A 23,240-nucleotide genomic window follows, 5' to 3' on the forward strand; every position below is an offset into this window, starting at 1 on the left:
GAGTGCAGATATGGTTTTTCAGTTCTAAAAGTACCGATAAACAAATTGTGTTTTGAAATTGCGGCGGCAATGCAGAAACCCTGCCTCATAGTTATGGTATCGAGCGCTGTAACAGCGAAGAAATAAAGATTTATAGTTTTAATTTGGATTTAAAATTACATAAAAGAACCTGGCGCGACATTAACGACATTCTGCGCTGAAGCCTTAGAGTTATCGCTGTATTTGAACACGTGGCCACGTCTCGGTAAAATATGACTACGTGTTGGCAAGTAGTCTAACGCGACTTGAAGGGGATTCCTTCAGGCTTAACCTTCTGGGGTTAGATTGCTCTAATGTCGTTTACTTTCGTAAGAGAGCTGCAACGAATTCACGAGTTTAGCTTGCCGTACGATTCCTCTATTCTGCACCGTCATGTTTGTTGAGGCCTAAGTTACCGTCACGCCATGGAAACATTGTTGAACCAATATTGTCTGAACGAATGCGATAATACTGAAATCACGCTAGGCTGTAGGCAATGTTATTTCCTTTCAAAAGCGAACGTCATATTTTATTACCGTTTACGCTCTCTCAGTCCGGCTACCGATGGTGAGCGACACATTTCGTTTGCATGTTCGATGAATTGGTTTGAGTTCTTGTTACTAGATGGCGCCGCAGTTTTTTGCATTTCTTAGTCTAAGCGCCAGCCATGGTCCACTAAAACTGTCGCCGACAAACGTTCGTCATTGCACCGTAACGCCTTTGTGTGTGAGTACGGAAGTAGGCGCTATACGCTGCAATAAATATGTTTAATTACTGTCAGGCGATCGGGTTCATATAAACTTTTACTTCTTCCCTTTTGATCGTGAGTAATAGCCGTAGCACTGGCTGATCGTAGTTTTCAACATCGGGACACACAAAAACGAGCGCATCCACTGTTAAAAGAATGCTCAGTAGTCGTCTCCTACGACGTTTCTCACGAAATCATTGCAGGATCTGGCCTCTAGAATATTACTCTTTCCACTGTGCTTAAAAAATGTTTTTTTTTTAAATTACTTTCCCTGTTCCTTGGAGTTGCCAAACATGAGAGCAGGCTTTGTCTTAAGATAGATAGGTGGCTTGCCTGGAAATTTATAGTGGCCTAACATATTTGTCCATGTAACTTACCTTTGTTTTACTTCTGCGCTTTTTTGTGCTCAAGGTGCGCTTCTGGTACAACGTGCCTCAACGAGGCGTCTCGCTGCAAGTATACCGCCAAACAAGCCTTGGAGATGGTGGTCTTTCTCACGTGCTCACTTTGCCAGCCACGGGACCAAATTACTGGAATCGCGCGGACATCGAGTTTGGCACGCCGAATGAGACTTTCAGGGTAAGCCATTTTTGTTCATGGTACGGCGAAACTCTGCACTGCAAAAGCTCTTTCTCCAGTGTATCAGGCACCAAAAAAAGTGCGAAGGAGATGTCGAGTGACGGCTGCTAGAAGATGCCTTCACAGATACTTAGTCTTCCTCTTCCTTTACCTCTTTTACAGCACAAAAATACCGCACAGATAGGTCTCATAACTGACGTTAGTGAATTGTGTAAAATCTGCTGTTTTCACCTGTTCTGCTTAGGTCGTCATTCAAGCAGTGTTCACTGACAATGGAGCGCTGCAAGGAGCCGCCGTAGACGACATCACTATGACAGATGGCTGTCGAAGATCGAACAGTAAGTTTAGGTTGATTACTCAGCGCTGCACAGCATAGCTTCAGCTTCTCACGTGTCACTTTTCGACGCGACAGGTGAGCTGCCCGGAAAAGACACCAAAAATGAAACGTCGCCGAGCGGGAAATGTGGCCCTGAGCAGCTGCAGTGCATTGACGGCGGCTGCTACTTGCCTTTGCAGCGATGTAACTTCATTCCGGATTGCAAAGATGCCACAGACGAAAGAGACTGCGGTAGGTACAAACTGCGCCATCCTGGCAGAACGCCAGCCTGAAATATGACACCAACACAAGAGGTCCGGGCAAACGTGTCCATTGACAGAATCCTCTTGGCCATCAGCAAAAAATACCGCTCAGGCTTTAAAGGTGCACTGAAGAGGAATCTGAACTCGTATTTTTCCCGCGGGAATTCAATCTGCACGTTCCGAGCATTCTTAGAAACATCGATTTATTGCACTGTGTGACTGATTTTCCGAATAAAATCGAATTAACGTCCGGCTCCCGCCTTTTTTTTTTAATTCTCCCTCGTACGGTGGGCGGAGTCGATCAACGCGTGGAGTGCCTTTCAGCCAGTCCCGCGGCGGCTTGCCGCTCTGCCATCGGCGGAGTAATACGTAGTAGTCCGTAGAAGCAAATAGTCCGCGCGTATTTTTTATTTCTGCGGGCTTATTTTGCGGCTATATTATCTGCGAATGAAACTATTTATTCATGGAAACCTAAAAAACAAAATAAAGCGAAAGCAAAGCCTCCACGGAGCTGGCTGCAAGGCACTCCACGCGTTGGTCGACTCCGCCCACCGTACGAGGGAGAATTAAAAAAGAAAGGCGGGAGCCGGACGTTAATTCGATTTAATTAGGAAAATCAACCACACAGGGCAATAAATCGAAGTTTCTAAGAATGCTCGGAACGTGTAGATCGAGTTCCCGCGGCAAAAAGACGAGTTCAGATTCCTCTTCAGTGCACCTTTAACTCTTTCGCTACCGCGCCATAGGCGATCGTTCGCATAGGATCGATTCAAATCGCCCGCCAAAAAAACGCTGATTTCGGAGCGTTGCGGACATGCGGCGCCATCTAGTGTGGTCTTCAACGACTACTCTTCTGATTTCAGTGGTTGTTTGGGTGTTTCGACATGAGGGGGCGCCGTGAAAAATGAAACTTTGAACGGGGTGAGCAGCGTCGGAACGCGAAAATGGCGTCCGCTTCGTCGCGCGCTCCTCGAACACGAAAACCCATACCAAGCACTTCGGCCGCTTCTGATGCCGTTTTTCGCGACGAAAGCAGTGGTGAGGAGTCAGACAACGATGTGCAAACGTCGGATTTCAGTTCCGACAGCGAGACTTCGCTGCAGAGGCCTGGAACATCAGCGCATACTCGCACGTAAGTTTTGTTTTCGTTCACTCTTTGTTTTCTGCGGTGCATGGGGTTTGTAATTGATGACAGTGGTTTATTTTTGTGCTTCAGGGTCTTCACAACATATGGCCAAGACAGTTTGCCGAATGCGCAAGGTCGAGTCGCGTTTCAACCAAGGCGACAACCAGGAGTCCATATCGGCGCATCGCTGCGGAGTGGCGCTCGGCGCTTCGCTCGACCTCTAGACTTCTTCTTGATGTTTTCACGGCCGAGGTGATGAAGACCCTCTGTGAAAGCACTAACAAGCACGCATGGATGAAGATTTTGGACAAGCCAACATACTCTCGGCGTGACGGCTCATGGGAAGAGGTGACTCCACTGGAGATGCTGAAGTTTATTGGAATCATCATATACATGGGAATTGTTGACGTGCCGCGACTACATCTCTATTGGAATACAGGAGCGATCTATTCTGGCCTTCTTCCATCAAAAATAATGTCCCGAAATCGGTTTTTCGCTTTGCTTGCTTTGTTTCATGTAGCGGACCCGGAGGATTCAGGAGCAGCTGCATCTTTTGGCAAGACATGGAAAGTGTCCTGGCTTTTGAAGCACATCAATGAAACGTCAGTAAATTTTTTTCAACCAAAACGTGACCTCTCCGTTGATGAACGAATGGTCAAATCTAAAGGAAGATCCGGAATTCGACAGTATATGAGAGATAAAGTGACGAAGTGGGGTTATAAATTGTGGGTATTGGCTGACTCCGAAACAGGGTACACCCTACAGTTTTCTGTCTACACTAGCAAACGTGAGGTAGCAGGACCGCATGGTCTAGCTTTTGATGTAGTCAGCAAACTATGCGCGGAGTACCTTGACCAGGGCTATCGGGATTACATGGACAATTTCTACACGTCAACCAAACTCTTCGAACACCTTCTTGAGCGGAAAACTCTTGCATGTGGCACAACCAGAAAAGACCGCCGCTGCTTCCCATCCGAGTTGAAGGACATCACATGGGAGAGGCGAGCCCAGCGAGGAGACGTCCGGTGGCTTCGGGATGGCAACATTCTGTACATGCAATGGAAGGACCGGCGTGCTGTGAACCTTATGAGCACCATACACACAGCTAACCAGCATGTTCCCGCTAAACGAAGGCAGAAACAAGGAGACACGTGGACCGTGACAGTCATCAAGAAGCCTCTCCTGATCCATGAATAATGCCGGAATGTTGGGCGTTGACAAATCTGATCAGATAATTGGCACATACAACGTCTTGAGAAAATGCGTGCGCTGGTGGAAAACTCTATTTTTCCACTGTGTTGACATCGCTTGCGTGAACAGTTTTATTCTGTACCAAGCACACCGAGGAGATCATCCGGATGTTCCAGAGCTCGCCCAACACGCCAAATTTGATCAGCTGGCTTTCAGAGAGCAGCTCATGCAACAAATCTTCGAGTATGATGAAGTAAAAGAAGGCCACGCCCCCTATTCTCCCATACAATCAATCCGTCACCAACCGGAAAAAACGAAAAAACGAAGGAACTGCAAGGTCTGCTATCAGAGCAGAAAACGTGAACAAAAAACGAACGTTGTGTGCAGTACCTGTAAAGTAAACCTCTGCTTTACGTCATCACGTGATTGCTTCGCACAGTGGCACCGCAGTCATGACCCCTAACTTGACCGGCCGTAGAAAAAGCAAAAAATTTTTCTCAGAACTGAAACTCGGAGGAATGAAAGATACAGACATGCAAAACAATTTGTATATTTCAGTTTTCCTGTAATCAAGTTCCGGCCAAGTGCAGCCGGTAATTTGTGTTTTTTGTATATACTTTTTCGTGTTTTTGCCGTATTTGACTAATAAATACTCAAGTACCTTTGCACATATGACTCTTCTGTTTATTTCATTCAGAAGTGCAACTAATAAGCTACATTTTCATGTATTGTAATGCGCGCTAGGTTTGTTATTTCTTGTAAAAAAAAAATTTTTGTCAGTGCACTCCAAATCGGCCATTTTTCCGCGGTAGCGAAAGAGTTAACGGATTTAGATTTCTTAGATCACAGATCGCGTTCCTTTCTGAATGCAAAGCGTGTTCGAGGATTCGTTAGGGATTTACCATCTTACATTTCTTAGCCTGCCTTTTCTTTTCCTTTTGGTTAAACTCTCGTACACTGAGTGTAATGTACATTTCGTTTCGAAACCCTTCGGGCCTTTCGAACACTCTTTTAAGGCCTGAAGTTTGTTGTGTAATTTTTTTCACTAAATATGCTCTACTAAGAAGCTGAACACGCTTCCCAAACAAACCTATAGTGGTTTCTGTTCTGGATTGTTCCGGTTTAAATAATGCTCTGGGACGCATCTGTACTGTTCTAGAGAGATGACTGAGAACCAGGAGCGAAATAACCTTGCCTTACATTACAATTATCATCTCCAGGTGCGAGCTGCGACTTCGAGAAAGATTTCTGTGGCTGGTACAGCTCCCTGTCCGTAGAAGAGAGGTGGTACAGAATGCGTGGAGACCGCGGGGATCACACGCTAGGAACTGCTAAGGGTAAGATGTGCTCTACGTGTTGGGAAAGTCACTAAGGCTCTATAACTTGACTCTATAAATTTTTTTCATCCTGCTCAACACGGCTTCCGTAAGAACCTATCGTGCGATACACAGTTGGCTATTTTCATCCATGACCTGCATGTGAACCTTGACTGTAACCTACAAACTGACGCAATATTCCTGGACTTCGGGAAAGCATTTGACAAAGTACCCCACAAACGCTTATTACTAAAACTGTCCTGGTTAAACCTTCATCCTAACATATTACAGTGGATAAGCGAATTCCTGGCTAACCGCACCCAGTTTGTTAACGTTAATAATCAAGCCTCTAGCTCTGTTCCGGTAACATCAGGTGTCCCGCAAGGATCAGTCCTTGGTCCGCTATTATTTTTAATATACATTAATGACCTTCCAACGCATGTCTCTTGTAACGTCCGTATTTTTGCCGATGACTGTGTCATCTATCGCACTATCAACAACGCCTCTGATCAGTAGTAGTAGTAGTAAGTAGTAAAAGACTTTTAATCGACCATAATTTACAGGCCGAGCATTTCGACCGCCTGGGCGACCAGAAGCCGCTGTTCTTCTTCCCCTTCAGCGCCAAACCAGTCGAGCCAGGTGGTGATGGATAGAGAGGGTGGGGGGAAGGAACCCGACTGCTGAGCAGCCGGGCAATAGAAGAGGCAGTGGGGCAGGTCCGCATAGATACAGGGGCAGTTGGGACAGGAAGGGTCCGATCGATAGCGATAGAGGAAGAGGCGGGACGGGGTGATAACTGCATTCATCTGAATGTGCCGAAGAAGGCGAGACTCCGGCACCGTGAGTGATGGATGAGGGGGAGGGTAAAGGCGTTTGTCGAGGCGGAGCTCAAGGTAGACCTCTTTTATGGTGCGGCGAAGGGTGAGTCTCCCACCGTCCTCCGAGGGCTTGGGCCAGGGGATCAACGGTGCCCGGAAAAGTGTGTCGCGGGCGAGCTGATGGGCCAGCTCATTGCCGTCAATCCCTGAATGCCCAGGGACCCAGCGGAGGAAAACGATGGAAGGCTGCAGTGCGGAGACCGCTCGTTCGACCTCCTGTTGGAGAGAAGGGGTCAGGGTGCGTTTCTGTATGTGGTGTATAGCGGCTTGTGAGTCCGAATAGACTGTGTACTCTTGGAGAGAGGGAAGGAGGGAAAATGACTGGAGGGCATGCGCAATGGCGAGGACCTCGAGGGACAATGCGTCTGGAGGGTGTAGATACGGCCCGCTGGTGTGGGTTTCAGGAGCAGGGAGGTGTGGATGGTACAGGGCGTAGCCGCAGGAACCTCGAGGAGCCACGAAGGAGGCATCCGTGTAAGCTACACCCTGGGTATCAAAGAGAGGGGAATGGTGCTGTGCGGCCGCATGACGACGTCCGGCGTGCAGGACGGGGGACATGCTGGTCGGGAGGGGAAGGATACGAAAGCGGGGGTGGGAATAGGAGAGGTTAACGGGGAGATTGGAATGGGCGAGATACCCGCTTGAGTCAATAACCACTGACCCTGACGGGTAAGGGAAAGCCGGGCAAGCTGCGAGTCACGATGGAGACTGAGAAGAGAACGAAGAGGATGGAAGAGGCCTGTGGCAAAGAGCTTAGTGGTAGAGGTAGTGATAGGGAGGTTGAGAGCTGCCTTGTAGAGGCCCACAAGGGCAGTCTCGAGAGCGTTGAGTCTGAGTGAAGGAAGCGTAGGGTGCAAAGTACAAGACCTTGTTGAGGGCCAGCGCGTGGGCAACTCGGCACGCGTGAGCCTCGTGGAGACCTGAGCGTCGAGTGACCACGCGCCGCAGGAGGTGAGTTACAGAGTGGCAGGTGGTGACAGCGCGGTGAAGGGATTGCACATTCTTAGCCGCATGCAAAGGGAAGCCAAGAACTTTGCACTGTGTGACGACAGGAATGGGAGAGCCAGAAAGGTGGAGAGAGACGAAGTGGTTGTGTGAGCGCTGGTAGGAGGAATGGTTGAGAAGGAGAAGCTCGGATTTCTCAGGAGCAGGAGAGAGGCCAGCGGTGGTGAGAAAGGAGTCGATGAGATCTAGGCCACGTTGCAGGGTATCCTGTACGTGACCGGGAGAGCCAGATGAACACCAGAGAGTGATGTCATCGGCGTAAAATATATGATGCAGGTCGGGAATTTCAGCTAGCTGGGAGGCGAGAGGGGCCATAGAGAGAGAGAGAGAGAGAGGGAGAGAGAGAGAGAGAGAAAAGGACGGAAAGGCAGGGAGGTTAACCAGGCGATGCCCAGTTGGCTACCCTACACTTGGGGATCACAAAATGAACAAGGGAGGGGAAAACCTCAGGTTGCTGGAGCCAACGTTTCGACAAGGGGACTTGTCTTCGTCTGGGCAAAGCGTTCATCATCGGCAGGGATTATATAGGGCCTTCGCTCCGAGGAGGAAGGCCCCGGGGGTGGGGAAGGAAAGTGGTGTGGGAGGGGATGCGTGTCAGGAAGGGGAGGGAGGTGAATCATCATTCGCTAGGCTGCAATAGTGGAACAACCTATATCCGGGGGGTGTGCAATGGACAAAAGGCTTTGAAGGGGCTGCGACGGGGGGGGGGGAGGCGCTGGGTGAACCTGCAAAACTCAGATAAAAGGATTAGTCAGCGTGGTACAGGGAAATGAGAACAAGGGGGAAAAAAAAAGGGGGCTGGCACTGGAAGGAGAAAGGAGGGGGGGCATTTCCAAGGAAGGACAAGGCAGGGGGGGGGAACAAAGGGGAAAAAAGGAAAAAGAGCGGCAAGGAAATGAGTCTTCTAAGAGGGGCCATAGCGAGATTGAAAAGGGTAGGAGAGAGAACAGCACCTTGAGGAGTGCCACGGGTGAGGTGGTGTGGGTTAGACAAGTGGGTATCTACTCGAAAGCGAGCCACACGTTTAGAGAGGAATGAGCGGATATAGGAGTACATGCGGGAGCCACAATCCAAAGAGGCGAGTTGAGAAAGGATGTGATCGTGGCAAACACCGTCAAAGGCCTTGCGAACATCGACGGTCGCAAGTACGTAAATTTGAGTAGGTGTAGGGGACAGGAACGTTTGCTGGAGAATCAGAAACATGTCCTGTGCACAGATGCGGCGTCGGAAGCCAATGAGAGAATGGGGGAAGAGCTCCCGTGCCTCAAGAAAATCAGAGAGGCGAGTCAGAGCCATTCGCTCAAGGGTCTTACCAACGCACGACGTCAGAGAGATTGGGCGGAGGTTAGAGAGAGAGGGAGGTTTGCCCGGTTTTGGAATCATAGAAATAAGGGAGGATGTCCAGGAGCTCGGCAAGCAGCCGCTCTCCCAGGCCTCATTGTAGGTTTGAAGGAGGAATTCTTTGGCGCAGTCAGGAAGGTTGCGAAGTGTGGTGTATGTAATGGCATCCTCACCGGGAGCCGAGCGTGTAGAATTAGCAGCGAGAGCAGATTCGAGCTCCCGGAGAGTGAAGCATTGGTCCAGATCGGGGTTAGGTCCACCCGAGTACACCGGGTAGGAGGGTGCCAGAGGGGGCGGGAGGTAGAGAGAGGCGAGTTGATCAAAAACTTCGGAGGGAGTCCCTTGAGTGAGGGCTTTAGCTAGAGCGGGAGCAAGCCCATTGCGCCTCCCTCGAGCACTCTCGTTGGAGTGCTCTTTGTGATGGCCTTGATTCTGCATTGCACTCGCGATCCGCATGGTCTCTCTTTAAATCCCTCTGATCAGTTCGCCCTCCAGAATGACTTAATCAGCGTACAGGACTGGTGTAACAACTGGCTCATGGAACTAAACCCCAATAAATGCAAACTCGTGTCATTTCACCGAAAACGTAATATCCTGTCTTGTTCTCCTATAAAATCTCGCACGTCACGGTAGAATTAGCTCAGACTTACAAATACCTCGGAGTAACATTGTCCAATGATCTAACCTGGAGCGCGCATGTCACTAAAATCATATCATCCGCTAACAGAAGCCTTGGATTCTTAAAACGACATCCACGTCATGCGCCACAAAACCTAAAATTACTTGCCTACAAATCACTTGTCCGTTCTAAATTAGAATTTGCCTCTGCTATTTGGAGCCCTAACCAAAATTATCTAATAAATTCCCTAGAATCAGTACAAAATCGAGCCACAAGATTCATACATTCGTGCTATTCATATAATGTCAGTATATCAGCACTAAAAGCAGAGGCAGGATTAACATCCCTGGGTTGTAGGCGTCGTATTACTAGTATGTGCTTGTTTCACAAATTTTATTTCAGCTCACTTCGTCGTCCTCCCTACATAAATCCGCCGGCACGCATTTCCCTCCGCATTGGTCATCCCCTTCAAGTAGCCCGGCCATGTACGCGTACAACTACATTTGCATCGTCATTCTTTCCACGCTTAGCCAAGGACTGGAACAACCTTCCACACGACATCGCCGCAATCACCTGCCCATCAACATTTGCGAACTGTTTAGCTTCTACCTTTAACAGCGAATAATATTTGTATCTGACGTTTTTTCTTTGTTTATTCAATCTGATTTTTAAATGTAACCCAGCCCTTATTTAATACCCCCAATCCTGGGGGCCTTTAAGGTAATAAAGTGAAGTGAAGTGAAAGTGAAGTGTCTTCACCTTACCTCGGTGAATGTTCATTTCTTGCAGCAACGGCGCATTCGAGCAATACCGCTGCATAAACTGCCACTTGGAACTGAAGTTCAGAGTCAACTTTAAAGTCTCTGATCTGAAGTTACAAAGCTTCGCAAGAAAGAATGGGATGAGCAGGCTTCTGTTATATGAAAAAAATTGTTTTGCTTCATTTGATTTTGACCTATAATACTTCAGTATCGGTTCACGCAAGTGACAGCTATGCTCTTTTTTTTTTCATTTCCAGTTAGGTAAATATATTTACGGCAATCCTAAGCTCGCAATTTGTCCTAAAAGCAGTCACGAAAAGTTTTGTCTTGATGTCGTTGCTTATATAATTCAATGCTGAGCGTGCAGGAGTGCCTTACTGTCAGACGCTCCACGTGCGCCATTCGTCTTACTCTGGCCATTGTCGCGGATATGTCGGTCCGACAGAGCAACTTTGCCCACTTGCAGCCTACTTTCGTATTCCGCTCGTGCAGGCCACTACCTGAACTCAGGCGTTGGCGTCCCCAGGCCAACTGGGGCGCGAGCACAGCTGCATTCGGAAATTTTCCGAGAATCTGGGCCAGAGTGCAGCTTCTCTTTCTGGTTTTATTCCCCCGAAGAGATAAGCATGGCCTTCCTGAATGTGTACGTCAAGCAAGCCAAGGCTTCACCGAAGGTATTAACCCTGTTTCTCGTTTTGTTCTTGTCCTAAATATTTCTTTTTCATGCAGTGGATTCCTACACCTGCCACACTTGACGTGTATTGAATGGTGTACATTATTGCGTTTAAATGAACTTGTAGCTGTGATTTACCGCATCAATGAGCGCTCAGAACATGAAGCAGGAATGGGTTACCACCTCCCTCAACGTTTACACTGCATTATAGGCTATCATCAACGAGAACGCTAAAATACTTGCCTGAAATAACGTTGAAGGGCGACTATTCGCTAAAAGTGAGGATGGTTTAGCCAATTTATGGTCGCTGTTATAAACTTCTCCAACTGGGATAGTATGAGACAAAGGCGTACACTATAAGGTCCTTTCGCTTCACTTACCACATAGGATAGTCAAAGTCTATACAGTGTAGACCATGCATGCACAACTTATTGACAATACAGCATTGAAGACTGTGCGCGCTATTTTAGGCTTTCTATGCCTTGTTCTAGAAACGATTGTGAAGGCACTCCTCTGAAAGTGCCGCCGCGCGAAAAGAAACGCCATTCGTTCGTACTTCAGAAAGCGCCTGAAAAACGGGCTTGCGCGATCAAGCAAACGAGCAAAAACGGGCATCACGCACTTCGTAGTACTTATGCGGCTCATCGTCTAGCTGATCATACAAACACGCATGGCAATGTCTTGAGCATATATACATAAAGTAAGCTGCTTCCCAGATTTCATGAGGCATAAGCTGGTGGTAGTCATCCGAGCATGAAATGACAGTAATCAAGAGCCGATAAAAACTAAGAAAGAAAGCACGTTCGCAAAACTTGCAGACAGTACTCGCCTGGTGCATCGGAAGGGTTACGCGCGGGCATAATCTTACCCGAAAGGGATTCGCAAGTCTGTTCTGCTGCTTAGCATTAGCGAATATGGCGAGCTAAGGCTGCTGCATGTATCTTCGACCGCCTGACGCCGTCAGGAAGAAGTGTTGTACAACTGCGCTTCATATGTAAACTGGTCGTTTTGCTCCTAGACGATGTGTTGAAGTGCCGAAGAAATCGGCTTCAAATGTAGGTTGTCTTCTAAGCTAACTTGGCAGTGATGTTCTGATAATAGTGTGCCGTAATTTTTGGATCAAATTTTCCTTAATTTCACCATACGCGATATAAAGGAGTGAATTCTACTCTCCTTTCTTCTAATACCCCTATCGGAAAGGAAGATTGAATGTCAGTCGAATCGAACGGCATTCAACGCATCAAGTCATTCGGTCGCTTTCGGGGCTAGATAGTAAAAAATGACGTACTTCGCAAATTATAGCCGTAAGGACCAGTGAAAAAAAAAACATTAATACAGTTGAGGGGCATCCTTGCCCATCAAAGGTGTTTAAAGTTGTTTTTCAGTATTTTTAAAGCTGATGAAAACATTTCTGCGCGATATCATTAACGTGAAATAATATTTCCAGTCATGATGCAGCCCTCTAGCCATGAAAAGCCAAGCCAAGTGTAAAGTCAGCCACAAATACGATAAATGTAAACAAAAAATGTGACCGGCACGGCGGAGCGCGGAGATGCGCAAAGCGGGTAAATAACATCCAAACGGTAACATCCTCAGTTAGAGCTTTAAGCCCTTCCAAGCTAAACGCGTGTGAAACGCTGACTAACAAGAAACATTCTCAAAATGATCTATGGTCGCGGGAAGGGCCATGCTTCACGCTCGGCTGCTGTTGAGACCGATACTAACAGCTATCCACGGTAGCCTCCAGTGCGAATCGGTTCACACCAAAATTAATTTTTTTTTCAGCAGAACTCAGTAAATAAAGCACTTAACTTTGGCTGTGCACAGATTATTCTTTCGCCTTGCTTGTTTCTGCTGCGTGCTTGATGTCCAAGTGTGCATGAAGTTTGGGATCGAATACGAATGAGTACACCAAGCTCATTCTACGGCGAACGTCATTAGAACCTGATATCATTGAATATTCCGTTGTAGCAGCCGGTTTCTGACATTAATGCCAACGCCATTCGATTCGAAAGGCATTAGATTTACCGGTGTGAGAGGGATATAAGTAGTTTTGATAACGAACTAAGAGAGCGCATGCTTGCTACCGGTTTGTTTTCTTTACACATTACTCTTAGTAATAAAAGCTGCCACTTTGGGAGCTTTGACATATTTGGCACGAGCCAGTGGGGCTTCAATAATCTTTCATCGCACATAATCACGCTGTATTCCTGCATTTATCTTTTTATTTATCCCAGATCGATCAAGTCTTCTCTTTGGCTGAGAAGGAAATGGCTCAGAACCGTTGGGAGCCAGTCAAAATCTTCCTTGGCAGACGGATCCAGTTTGGTGTGATCGTGGAAGCTGTGTGGGGTACAACAGAGCGCGCAGCCATGCACATAGACGATTTCCTCTACCAGAAGTGCAGACCTGGTAAGGCGAAGCATTTAGTTACCTCAGAAACGATCCCGTTGAAGAGTGCGCGTGCTACGCAGCTCTGTGGCGTTCAAAAGACAAGATGGGTAATGTGTGGTCCGGTAATACAAGCCGGCTTGCCATGTTAGGCAAAAAAAAATCGCTTTTTGGAGTCGAACATCGAGATTCTACTGTAAAAGCTCGTTTTAAACGACGCAAGTGCTGTTAAGAGCTGTATTTTTGAGAGTTACGCAGAACGTAGAGCTTTATTCTGTCAAATTATTTTATTAGCATACACGGTATCAGGGGGCAATTTCGTAAACTCTTTTCTATGGGCATAATGCGCTGAAATGTAATTTGGGCGTCAAAGTTTCTTAGAGCAAACAGCATGGAAGTGGTTGCACTGTGAGGGAAGGATCCTGTATTATGTGCTACTCCGATAAGCAGCAAGATAGAGATTAATTCTCTTTGGAAGGCGCAGGCACCTTCCGTACATCATGTAATAACTGGACGACAGTTCAGCTTTTTGCGATAGACTTTTTTTTTTCCAGGGAGCATATTTGTAATTTTCCTTTCTACATTTGCGCAGATCACCACGCTAGCAGCTGCACGGACAGCGAATGGATGTGTGCGGATCTCACGCAATGCATTGCCGAGTTCGAACATTGTGACGGGAAGAGGGACTGCTCAGACGGTAGCGACGAACGTGACTGCGGTGAGGAGCTGTTTTTTGCTTGCGCAAAGCGCACACAGTGCACAGAAGAACACCATTACATGTCGTACTAAGCCTGTTAAAGATTTGGGAGAAACAATGTTCGTACTTTAGATGGAAATGTGGACCATGCAGAGTGTATTTTTCATCAAACTGGGAACCATGTTCATAGAGAAACGATTCATCTTACACCGCTTGCGATACGAAACAAAGTCGACTTATGGTATAATTACAGGGGCAAATGATGGTGACGAATTTTCTCGTACATAGCGGCAAGTTAAACTTTTTTCTGACACTGACAACAAGAATAGCATGGCTACAGAGTATATTTTCTGATGTGGTGTGCTTTGTGTAAGGAATGTGTCAGATTGCAGGCCTTATAAAAATATAACGTATTGTTTTTGGTCTTTGTCGGCGAAATGTGTAGTTCGTGGCTTCGGAGACTGCAGCTTTGACAAGGAAGACTGGGCAGCGGCCTGCAATTGGACAGTTGAAAATGTAGCCGGAAAGCCATCTTGGAAGAGGGCTAAGGTGTCGCACTCGGAGCACACGGGTCCACCAAGCTCACATCGTGGAACACCAGGAAGTCAGTATCTTTTTTCATGCATAACCTTGAAGCATAACATGCAATAAATATATGCCTAGAGAGGAGGTGAAAAATGCAGCGATGACTAAATTGCGCAATTCTAAGCTTTGATACGCAGCTGTGAATTAGCCGTCCTTGAACCGATACTTCGCCTGAAATTCCAGTGCCATGGCCAAGCCATTGATTGATAGTGCTCCCAGTATCTCATAATACTGACGTGGCATTTTTCAACCTCGTCAATATTTTAGCCCTGTTTCGAAGTAAACGTAAGCACAAAACGACGACTGCACTTAATATCGCATAGAAACCCGGAGAGAAAAAAAGAATGGCGGATCCGATATACCTCGGTCCATTTTCCAAAACCAAGAGGAGGACTGGGCAGTGTGCTCAGCCGAGAGCACTTCGCCTGAGATTTTATTCGTGTGATGAGAACATTTGACTTCACGTGCATTTGAGAGGTTCTGATTGGCCGCCTATAGAAACTTGGCATTCACTGTTCTCATATGCTATGCACGAAGCAAGCCTCGCTAGAAGTGACCAACTGCGTACAAACTGGAGGAAAGAACGAGCAATGCAACGCACAGGGTGTCGTTTGAAGCATGGCTACTTTGTCGATACCCATGTTTATTGGAGAGCAGGTACCACGTGTCGTATCCTTTAGAGGTATAAATGTATTAACAATTAAGAGTTGCACTAGATTACATTTTAAAATTTTGCAACCGCGAATTATTCTTATTTCCACGACTGTTTTCTCACCACTTTTCTTGAACACACTTTTTAGGAATTGGCAACAGCATTCGATGACAGAAAGAATAGCCCCTGCTATCGCGGAATGAAAAGTCTTACAACGAGCGTCCTAATATAGGTATCATTCGCACCTACATCTTCATGTCTGTGAATGATAATTGTAACACTGGGATATATGCTGTCACACTAACAGAGTTACACTAACATACAGCGCCAAGAAATTTTATATCAGCCCACACGAGAACGCATTGTAGATTAGATGTGCCTTTAATTAGCAAATCACCTTTGCTTTTTCTCAGCGTACTTCCTGCTGGCTAACAGCACTGAGCTACCAATGGGGGCTGTATCGACTGCCCGAACGCCGCGACTCCCTGCCAGTCAAGACAAGTGCCACCTGCGATTCTGGTACTTCATGAAGGGGTCGTCTTCAATGGGATTCCTCCGTGTGAGTGCCCACTAAGAACGTCGGCCCTTCTAGGATGTTCGAAAGGGATGCTGAGCTTGCTCTCAGCAACAAACGGCCTTTTTAAGGCGAGAACCTTATACGGCGCATTAGCAACGAAACCCAGTGTCGTTGTCGGTGTCCAGAGCAATGGGGAGAACCCTATGAAGTCAGGAGTCAAGAAAATAATTTCTTCCGAAGGTGCGGGGAATTGAAACAAAGACGTTCACGACTGCGAGGCAAGCACGCACCCCATTTGCCGCAAAACCACGTTGTTTCTTGGCGAATAAAGGTGAGCATAGTGCATGCGTTGCCTTGCGACTGTATGCGAATGAATACGTGTGCCGTTAGAAAAGGAGAAAAAATATTGATGCTTTCGCGTTCAAAGCACGTAAGTAGTCTTAAGCGCCCTCCTTAATTTATTGTACGGTATGATTTAATAAGGTTGTGTAAGGTTAGGACAAATATTGACATACGTTTTCGAAAGGATTGAAGTGCAGGTATAAAATCGGAGGTTCCTTATTTGGTAACAGCGTGTGTAAACTTTCGATACGCCATAGGAAACAAAAGCTAGCGCAGATGTTCTCATCTGCCTATCTGCCTGCTTGCTTCCTTAATAGAAAGGATGCGCCTTGAAAGCTGATTTGGGTTGTCGCAATTTTGCTAGTGCGCAAATGCTATTCTACGAATACTATTTCCATTTTTGAAAAGAATAAAGTAGACAATGATTACTCTTCATGCCTTTGCTTCTCATTTTCGCCGCCAGTGCTGTAAATAATATTTGGTAAAACAAATTGTATTACTAAGCTCTTACGGCAGAGCGGAACCTGTGCAAAGTTAATTTCCTGAACGGAGCGAAGGAAAATCCTGTTAAACAGCCCGAGACCGAGTGTCTTCATTGTAAGCTGATATGAATAGATTCCCAAAAAATCTGAAAATATAAAACACTTCTCCGAAGCGTAATGACATTTAGTTTCGCTTGTACACGCTTTTGTCGGCTTCTGCTTTGTTATTCTAGAATATAGCCTTCAGAGAAATGAACGCATTGTTCTGTACCTGGCCCGGAGAGCACCACCACATTATGCCTTACCCACGCGCGTTCGCCAGTTCTCGCAAAACTTTTCATCGATTTCAGTTTGAGGCGCCCTTTGCTTGTCTTCCTCGCGTTGTGATTTTTTCAGTAGCGGCCTCAAAGGGTAAGCTTCACATTTGTGGGTGGAGGTGACGACATGCTGCATTTATTATGGGCACGGTCATAGGATTTCGATAAACCCCGGACACTCTCGGTCATTGCGCAGGTGGAGACGGAGGGTGCCGGCTCGAGATTACCCATGTGGCAAGAGGTGGGACCCCAGGGACGTCTGTGGGCATATGCACACGTGCTGGTCGGCCATCCGCAGCCCTTTACGGTGAATTTCCTCGCCCAACGCGGAGGCGACACGCTCACCGACATCGCTATCGACGAAGTGACCTTCACGCCCTCTTGCTTGGAAGGAGGTATAAGCACGGACGCTGTCGTGGTTTTGCATTTTTACGCGATACGTTAGCGGGCGCCCGACTAATAATGGATGAGCAAGGCGCGTATCAGCAGGGCTCATAAACACTGATTGATGGAGCGCTGTATGTTATAGAGTAACATACGTTATGCCTCTGGCCTTCTGAGCAGCTGCAAACTGAACGCCAATCGCAAAGAATCATTTGCTTCTAGCCGTCATACGCTCTCATTTGTCTTCTCTATTCACCCAATCAACTTTAGGCTTATTTTTGACCATTATACGCACCCTTTTGCCTGAAGAACATGCGGACAGCGATAGAAGTCGAATAATTTGTGAAAAGGCTCCCAAGAAAGCGCGATTCGTGTCCTGAAGATCTGTTATCTGGAATTATACGAGCATCTTACCGCTTACTACCCAGCGCTGAGGACCCAAGGTTCAAAGTGTATCAAAGTTAGTGGAGTTTCACTTAGCAGTAAGTTTGCAGCTGGCACCTACGTGGAAATATCTGTCAGAAATGGCTGTCATAAAAAGTTTACACTTGCTTCAACGATTGAAATGCTTTTGAGCATAATCCTGAATTCCCATGTTTCAGGGACTGCTGACCACAAGAAGTATTCGTCATTGTGCGTGGAAGGCGAGTTTTTGTGCGCGGATAGAAAGATGTGTATTCCCCGAAGTTTTGTCTGCGACTGCGAGAGCGACTGTGAAGATGGCAGTGACGAGACAGACTGCGGTAAGTAAGCTTACTGTTTGAGAGGAGTTACTAGGCAAAATGAGGGAATTTTATTTTGCTTTTTCCTGGAACATCTGCGATTAGGAAGAGCTTCTTGCAATCACTAGTGCACATGTCAGAATATGGAAAATTTATTTTAAGCTCTTCTTGCATAGCTTTCTTAGTAACATGGGTCCTTGCTCAGTCTAGTCATTGTTTGAGAAAAACGCCAGTGAATAAGATTCCTGTGAATGAATTTAAATCTAGTAAAAATTAATTATGCAGTCACTAAATCGAAGATTCTTCAATATTTTTGGTGAAATGTTTTAGGGGAATCTCCCAAGGTGGAGTAAATTTGTAATAAGGGAGTAATTACTCATTGGCATTCACCCAAGCGCAGCCATACGGCTACATAGGAAAGCTATACAGCTTTCTCAGAAACTTCGTAGTCAAAGAATTTTTCTCAGAAACTTCGTAGTTAAAGAATTTTTCTTTAACTACGAAGTTTCTGAGAAAGCTGTATAGCTTTCCTATGTAGCCGTATGGCTGCGCTTGGGTGGATGCCAACGAGTAATTACTCCCTTATTTCAATATTTTTGTGTCAAATTGCTGTGATGACTGCACATTTCCGGCAAACAGAATAAAAAGAGAAAATGCTGTCAGTAAAATCTGTTCACAATAGTGCTCATCCTAATCAGCGAGCGTGGTTTGATTTTCTTAGGAGTAGACCTATATTATGACTAATTTTCAATGATATAAGAGGGAAGGGGATGGCAATATTAGAGAGTATTAATTAAAAAGCAACCACAATTTGTGAAACATATTGCTTGGAATTATTGGAAAGATGGCTACATTTCGTGGTGCCTATGTGAACTTATGAATTCCTCTTTTTTTTTCCTTGCAGGCATGAAATGCAAGGGAGAAGGGACAACAGGTGAGAAATATCGAGGAGTGACGTGCGCATCACATGGGGCTTTCTTGCTAACATCCGAGAAAGATTAGAATTTACTAAAGCTTCGTTACAGAACGTGAATGTTCTTAAAGCTGTAAAAGAGGATGCATTTTGTAAATACTCAACGATGCCATTTCGATTGGTGCAGACGTATTTAGCATTGCTTCTAGCGGGGTCTGCATGCGGCGAAAAAAGAAAGGACAATCGATTCAGCTCAGATACCACTTTGTTATTATACCGTGTGGTGTAGCCGTAGGTGGTATTTAATTTTTTTTACTAAACGCCCGAACTAATGAGTGTCCTAATACCAGTGCTTAATTACCTTGAAATTCTGTGAGACAGCCTTTGTTGAATTCCAGTGGCAAACACCGGTATAAAGACAGCAAGGTGCGTCCTTTTTAGGAGCACTAGAACCCGCGATTTTCCATGCAGCATTTTTTAAAAATTATTGCTGTCACATAACATGGTCATTGTAGCCGGTAGCTGCGTTATGCTCACATTAAGGGACCTGGCGGCCAATACTACCAAAGTGACATGCTTTTTTGGTGGTCACACAGCCAGTGGAAAAGCGACTGGACGCCCACTGACACCGGCCAACGGGACGATTCCCGCCACACCGACGCCGTCATGCGCGCTCAACGAATTCAGCTGTGGCGGCCGCAACGGTCATTGTATTCCTGCTCTGCTTCTCTGCGACGGTATACCCGACTGCCCCAACGGTGACGACGAGCGGCAATGCGGTCAGTTCTTTCTCTATACGAACTACTTTCCCATCTCCATGTGGAAGTGACGAAGTGTCTCTAACAAAAAAAGAACAAAAAAATTGACGCCGAGGTCGGGACATTTTAAAGCTAAATTCCAGCGACAACTGGTGCGCTACTAAAAGGCCGTGAGGGTCGGGGACCAGAAGCAACTCTTTCAGCGTAAAGAAGCACGCCGAAGGGGATGCCGTCAGGTCGTTGCTGAACGACAGATGATCACACGCACGTAGACTAACACTAAACATGGCAGCGAGAAGCTCCGCTAAACAGGGGACACCAGAAAAAGGAAGACGACATTCAACCGCTGGACAACCGCCAGCGGTTAATCGTCCTCCTTTTTCTGGTCGAGCTGTTTTTCAGTGCCATGAAGCACCAGCTTGGCTGTTATGTAGGTCTGTTACAACCTAACCGACAGTGAGACGCCTTCACGGCTTCTTCGGCTTCCTTGTGCCTCCGACGCCCCCCTGCTTCTTGTGTGGCACGCACTGTGGGATGTTGACGTAAGCCGCTTTGCCTCAGCTTCGTGGCCACGCACTGTCGGATATCGAAGCCGGCGCCTATTGGCCTTGCACTCTGCAGCACGGAGTGTAAGGTCGTGACGGGCTTGCCGCTATCATAGTCTGTTTCTAGCAGGCAGTAACGCTTCTGCAGCACCGCGGTCTGTTTCCGCCCGCTTTGCCATCGCACCTGAAAGCCTGAGAGAGGGGACGCTGCGCAGACGGCCGACCATCCTGCAAGCACGTGCCTCGATCAACCCCGGACCAGGACCTCGACCCCGGACCAGGACGAATTTTTCTTTAACTACGAAGTTTCTGAGAAAGCTGTATAGCTTTCCTTTGTAGCCGTATGGCTGCGCTTGGGTGGATGCCAATGAGTAATTACTCCCTTATCACGTGCCTCGACTGTCACGCGCGCTCAGGCCATCTCATGTCCCCCCACTCGCAGATGAAGGCCGAGACCTCGGAGTCTGCGGCTTTAACAAATATGGGACGCGATCAAGTCTACAAAATCTCGACAAACGCTTCTAGTTTGTGTAGTTACCATCTCCTGCTGCATGGTGCTGAACATGTATAATTACCGCAGGAATTTTGAATATTTGGTACGCCGCATGGATTTCCCATGGCCGTCGGAATTAGTCGGCACGAGCGCAAGAAGAACTTTATCGTGCGAACCCGCGGTGCGTAGGAAAAGTCGACTATCAGTATCAACGTCTTCACGCACCATCTCACCACACTCTTTGCCCGATGTTCGCTATTGACGGCTGATAGATGGCGCTAGTTGCAATGTTAAGGGAAGCTGGGCATGCTTTTAGAGCTTTGGATCGTTGTACCTGAGACCTGACCAAATCCGCGTTTGTGGCCCTGCACGTGACGCAAATAGTTCGCGGTCATGTGGTTAAAACGACCTGTGTCGTGAGCAGCTTTCTCATTTATTAAACATAGAACGCCAGGCATTAAAATGTCCGATTTTAGGATGTTGTCTGTACGAAACTTAGGATTTAGTCTTATTCATGCACACTTTTGAATTACTGACCGTCGCTCGATAGTAAAATAGCATGGTTAGGTTTCTCGCATAGGGCGTCTGAATTGATTTCGTACTCCGTGAAAAGAGGTTCAACCGAGTCAGGAATGCAGAAACACAGATATTTAATATATATGCCACATTTTGTCTCTTTAGTTTTATGGAGGTGACGAGAAATGGACTTATTACGAGTTATAATGCCAAGAAAACAAAAACAAAAGGTGATTGCTTGTTTGTGCTTCAAGCCTCAGAAAGAAATTGTAATGGCGACTGGCAAGGCGTGATATAAAAAGACAGTAAGTAAATAAACCGCCTATGCATGTTTGCTACGTAAAGATTCTGATTTCAGGTACTTGACCAACTCCGTCACAGCGTTGTGACACTGAGTTGCAGTCGAAGTGAGCTTGCTAGTTTCTAGTGGCACGTGTTTTTGGACTGTGGCTACATGAACTAGCATGGAGTTTTCTTTAACTGTAAATTGGTTATTAGAGGCATCAAGAGAAGCAAGCAGGGAGACGAAATTGTAAGACAATTTTAAGTGCACTGTATTCACAAAATACTTATGTGCACGAAACAATTAAAGTTTTTGTGCCAAAAGGCTCCTTCAAAGGGCTTTTGCCACACGTTCACTCGAAATTGGATTTTAGGATGGCCGTAAATGTGGACCTTTCTAAGCACACTACACTTGCTTAAGAACCCTCGTTTTCTTTTTACGGAATTTGAAAACATGCAGATTCTAAAGATCGTTGCCCAGACGGCTACTACTACTGCCGGAATCCTCATTCTTGCCTGCACCACTCGAAGCTGTGCGACGGTCGAGCCGACTGCAGTGACGGATCCGATGAATCTCTCTGTAATGGTTAGTATTTTTGAGGCTTAGATATCGAACTTGCTGATCAACTTTAAGATGATCTACCATGTCAACATCTCTAGGTTAGTGAAGTTAACGAAGCTAAATACGTTATAGAAATATTTCTACTATCAGCATAAAACGCTAATGGACGATGCGCAGGCGCAGCTGTGCTGATACTTTATTTCACGTGCGGGTAGTGACGCTGATTGGCTTTGTTTGCGTGCAACAGCAGTTGTCGGAATGCGTTCGAATAAGGTGGTGAAGTTTCTGCTGCGAAGAGCATTGTGACATAGAGGACCTAATAAAAATGAATTGTTTTGAAAAAAAAAATTAAAAATCACATAACCCGTCCTTGTACCTATTAAAGGTACTCACCTTTTTGAAATTAGCCATTCGTCAAAAGCGTCATGTACCAGTCGAGTCAAGCAATAAGTTATACTAACAGCGCGTTAAGATGTTCCTGTACAAAATTCGACGCATAAAGAGACAGGACAGTGACACAACCCGTCAAGCTCCGCATTACTGCTTTCGTATCCTGCAGTAGTAATATCTTTAAGCAGTGTTTATGATAGGTCGACGTAGACACCTACGCAATGCCTAAACCATGGATAGAATACTCAACGTGTTGCAGTAGACCCGCATAAATGTATCAGTGCGAGCGGCAGTGAATCGAGGATGTTGGATGTTAGTTGCAAAGTACACGGACGTATTTCTGCACAATTAAAATTTTTGATGTCATTAGGTGTTGCCCTGGAACTTGCTACGCTAAAAGTGGACTTTTCGTTCTGATTTCCGCATTGCAGTTTGCCCCGATTACTTTTGTCTCAATGGAGGAGATTGCAACTTGTCACAAGAGAACAAAGCACCGAGTTGCTTTTGCCGAGATGTTTTCGAAGGAAACCGCTGTGACCGGGAGCTTACAGTGGAACCACCTTCTCCAGTGATGGGGGCCCGTGGTACGTCACACTGATGGACTACTAGAGAACTTGATAACTCTTGGTTTGAGACACACATTTCGGCTTAATATGCCAAACACCCCAAGAATTACAGTCGGGAAGCGGCCACTTACTTACCTTAAGTCTACCGCCCTCTTCTCCCGTTTTCGTGGTTGGCTTTTATGAACAATTCATATTCTTTTTCAATCCATCCTAGTTCCCATCGGCTTCACTCATCAAACGCACACGCTTAGTAAAATAAAAAGAATCTATGTCACTAAAGCTTCCGTGTTGT

The 23,240-nt window shown here is 46.4% G+C and overlaps 1 protein-coding gene across 1 annotated transcript in view; it reads left to right on the top strand.

The window, feature by feature from the left end:
- LOC149351441 (MAM and LDL-receptor class A domain-containing protein 1-like) overlaps nt 1-23,240 on the top strand; it is a 177,537-nt gene that overhangs the window by 150,908 nt on the left and 3,389 nt on the right. The window contains 15 exon segments of the mRNA XM_089580756.1: nt 1,178-1,345; nt 1,590-1,683; nt 1,758-1,913; nt 5,462-5,578; nt 10,654-10,835; nt 13,072-13,246; nt 13,818-13,943; nt 14,368-14,526; nt 15,573-15,718; nt 17,014-17,212; nt 17,804-17,944; nt 18,828-18,857; nt 19,433-19,615; nt 21,891-22,016; nt 22,814-22,966. Coding sequence (XP_089436882.1) covers nt 1,178-1,345; nt 1,590-1,683; nt 1,758-1,913; nt 5,462-5,578; nt 10,654-10,835; nt 13,072-13,246; nt 13,818-13,943; nt 14,368-14,526; nt 15,573-15,718; nt 17,014-17,212; nt 17,804-17,944; nt 18,828-18,857; nt 19,433-19,615; nt 21,891-22,016; nt 22,814-22,966 — 2,155 coding nt within the window.

The sequence above is a fragment of the Amblyomma mixtum genome, chromosome 3 (genome assembly GCF_055824585.1).
Source record: "Amblyomma mixtum isolate Tamu chromosome 3, ASM5582458v1, whole genome shotgun sequence".
Classification (NCBI taxonomy): domain Eukaryota; kingdom Metazoa; phylum Arthropoda; class Arachnida; order Ixodida; family Ixodidae; genus Amblyomma; species Amblyomma mixtum.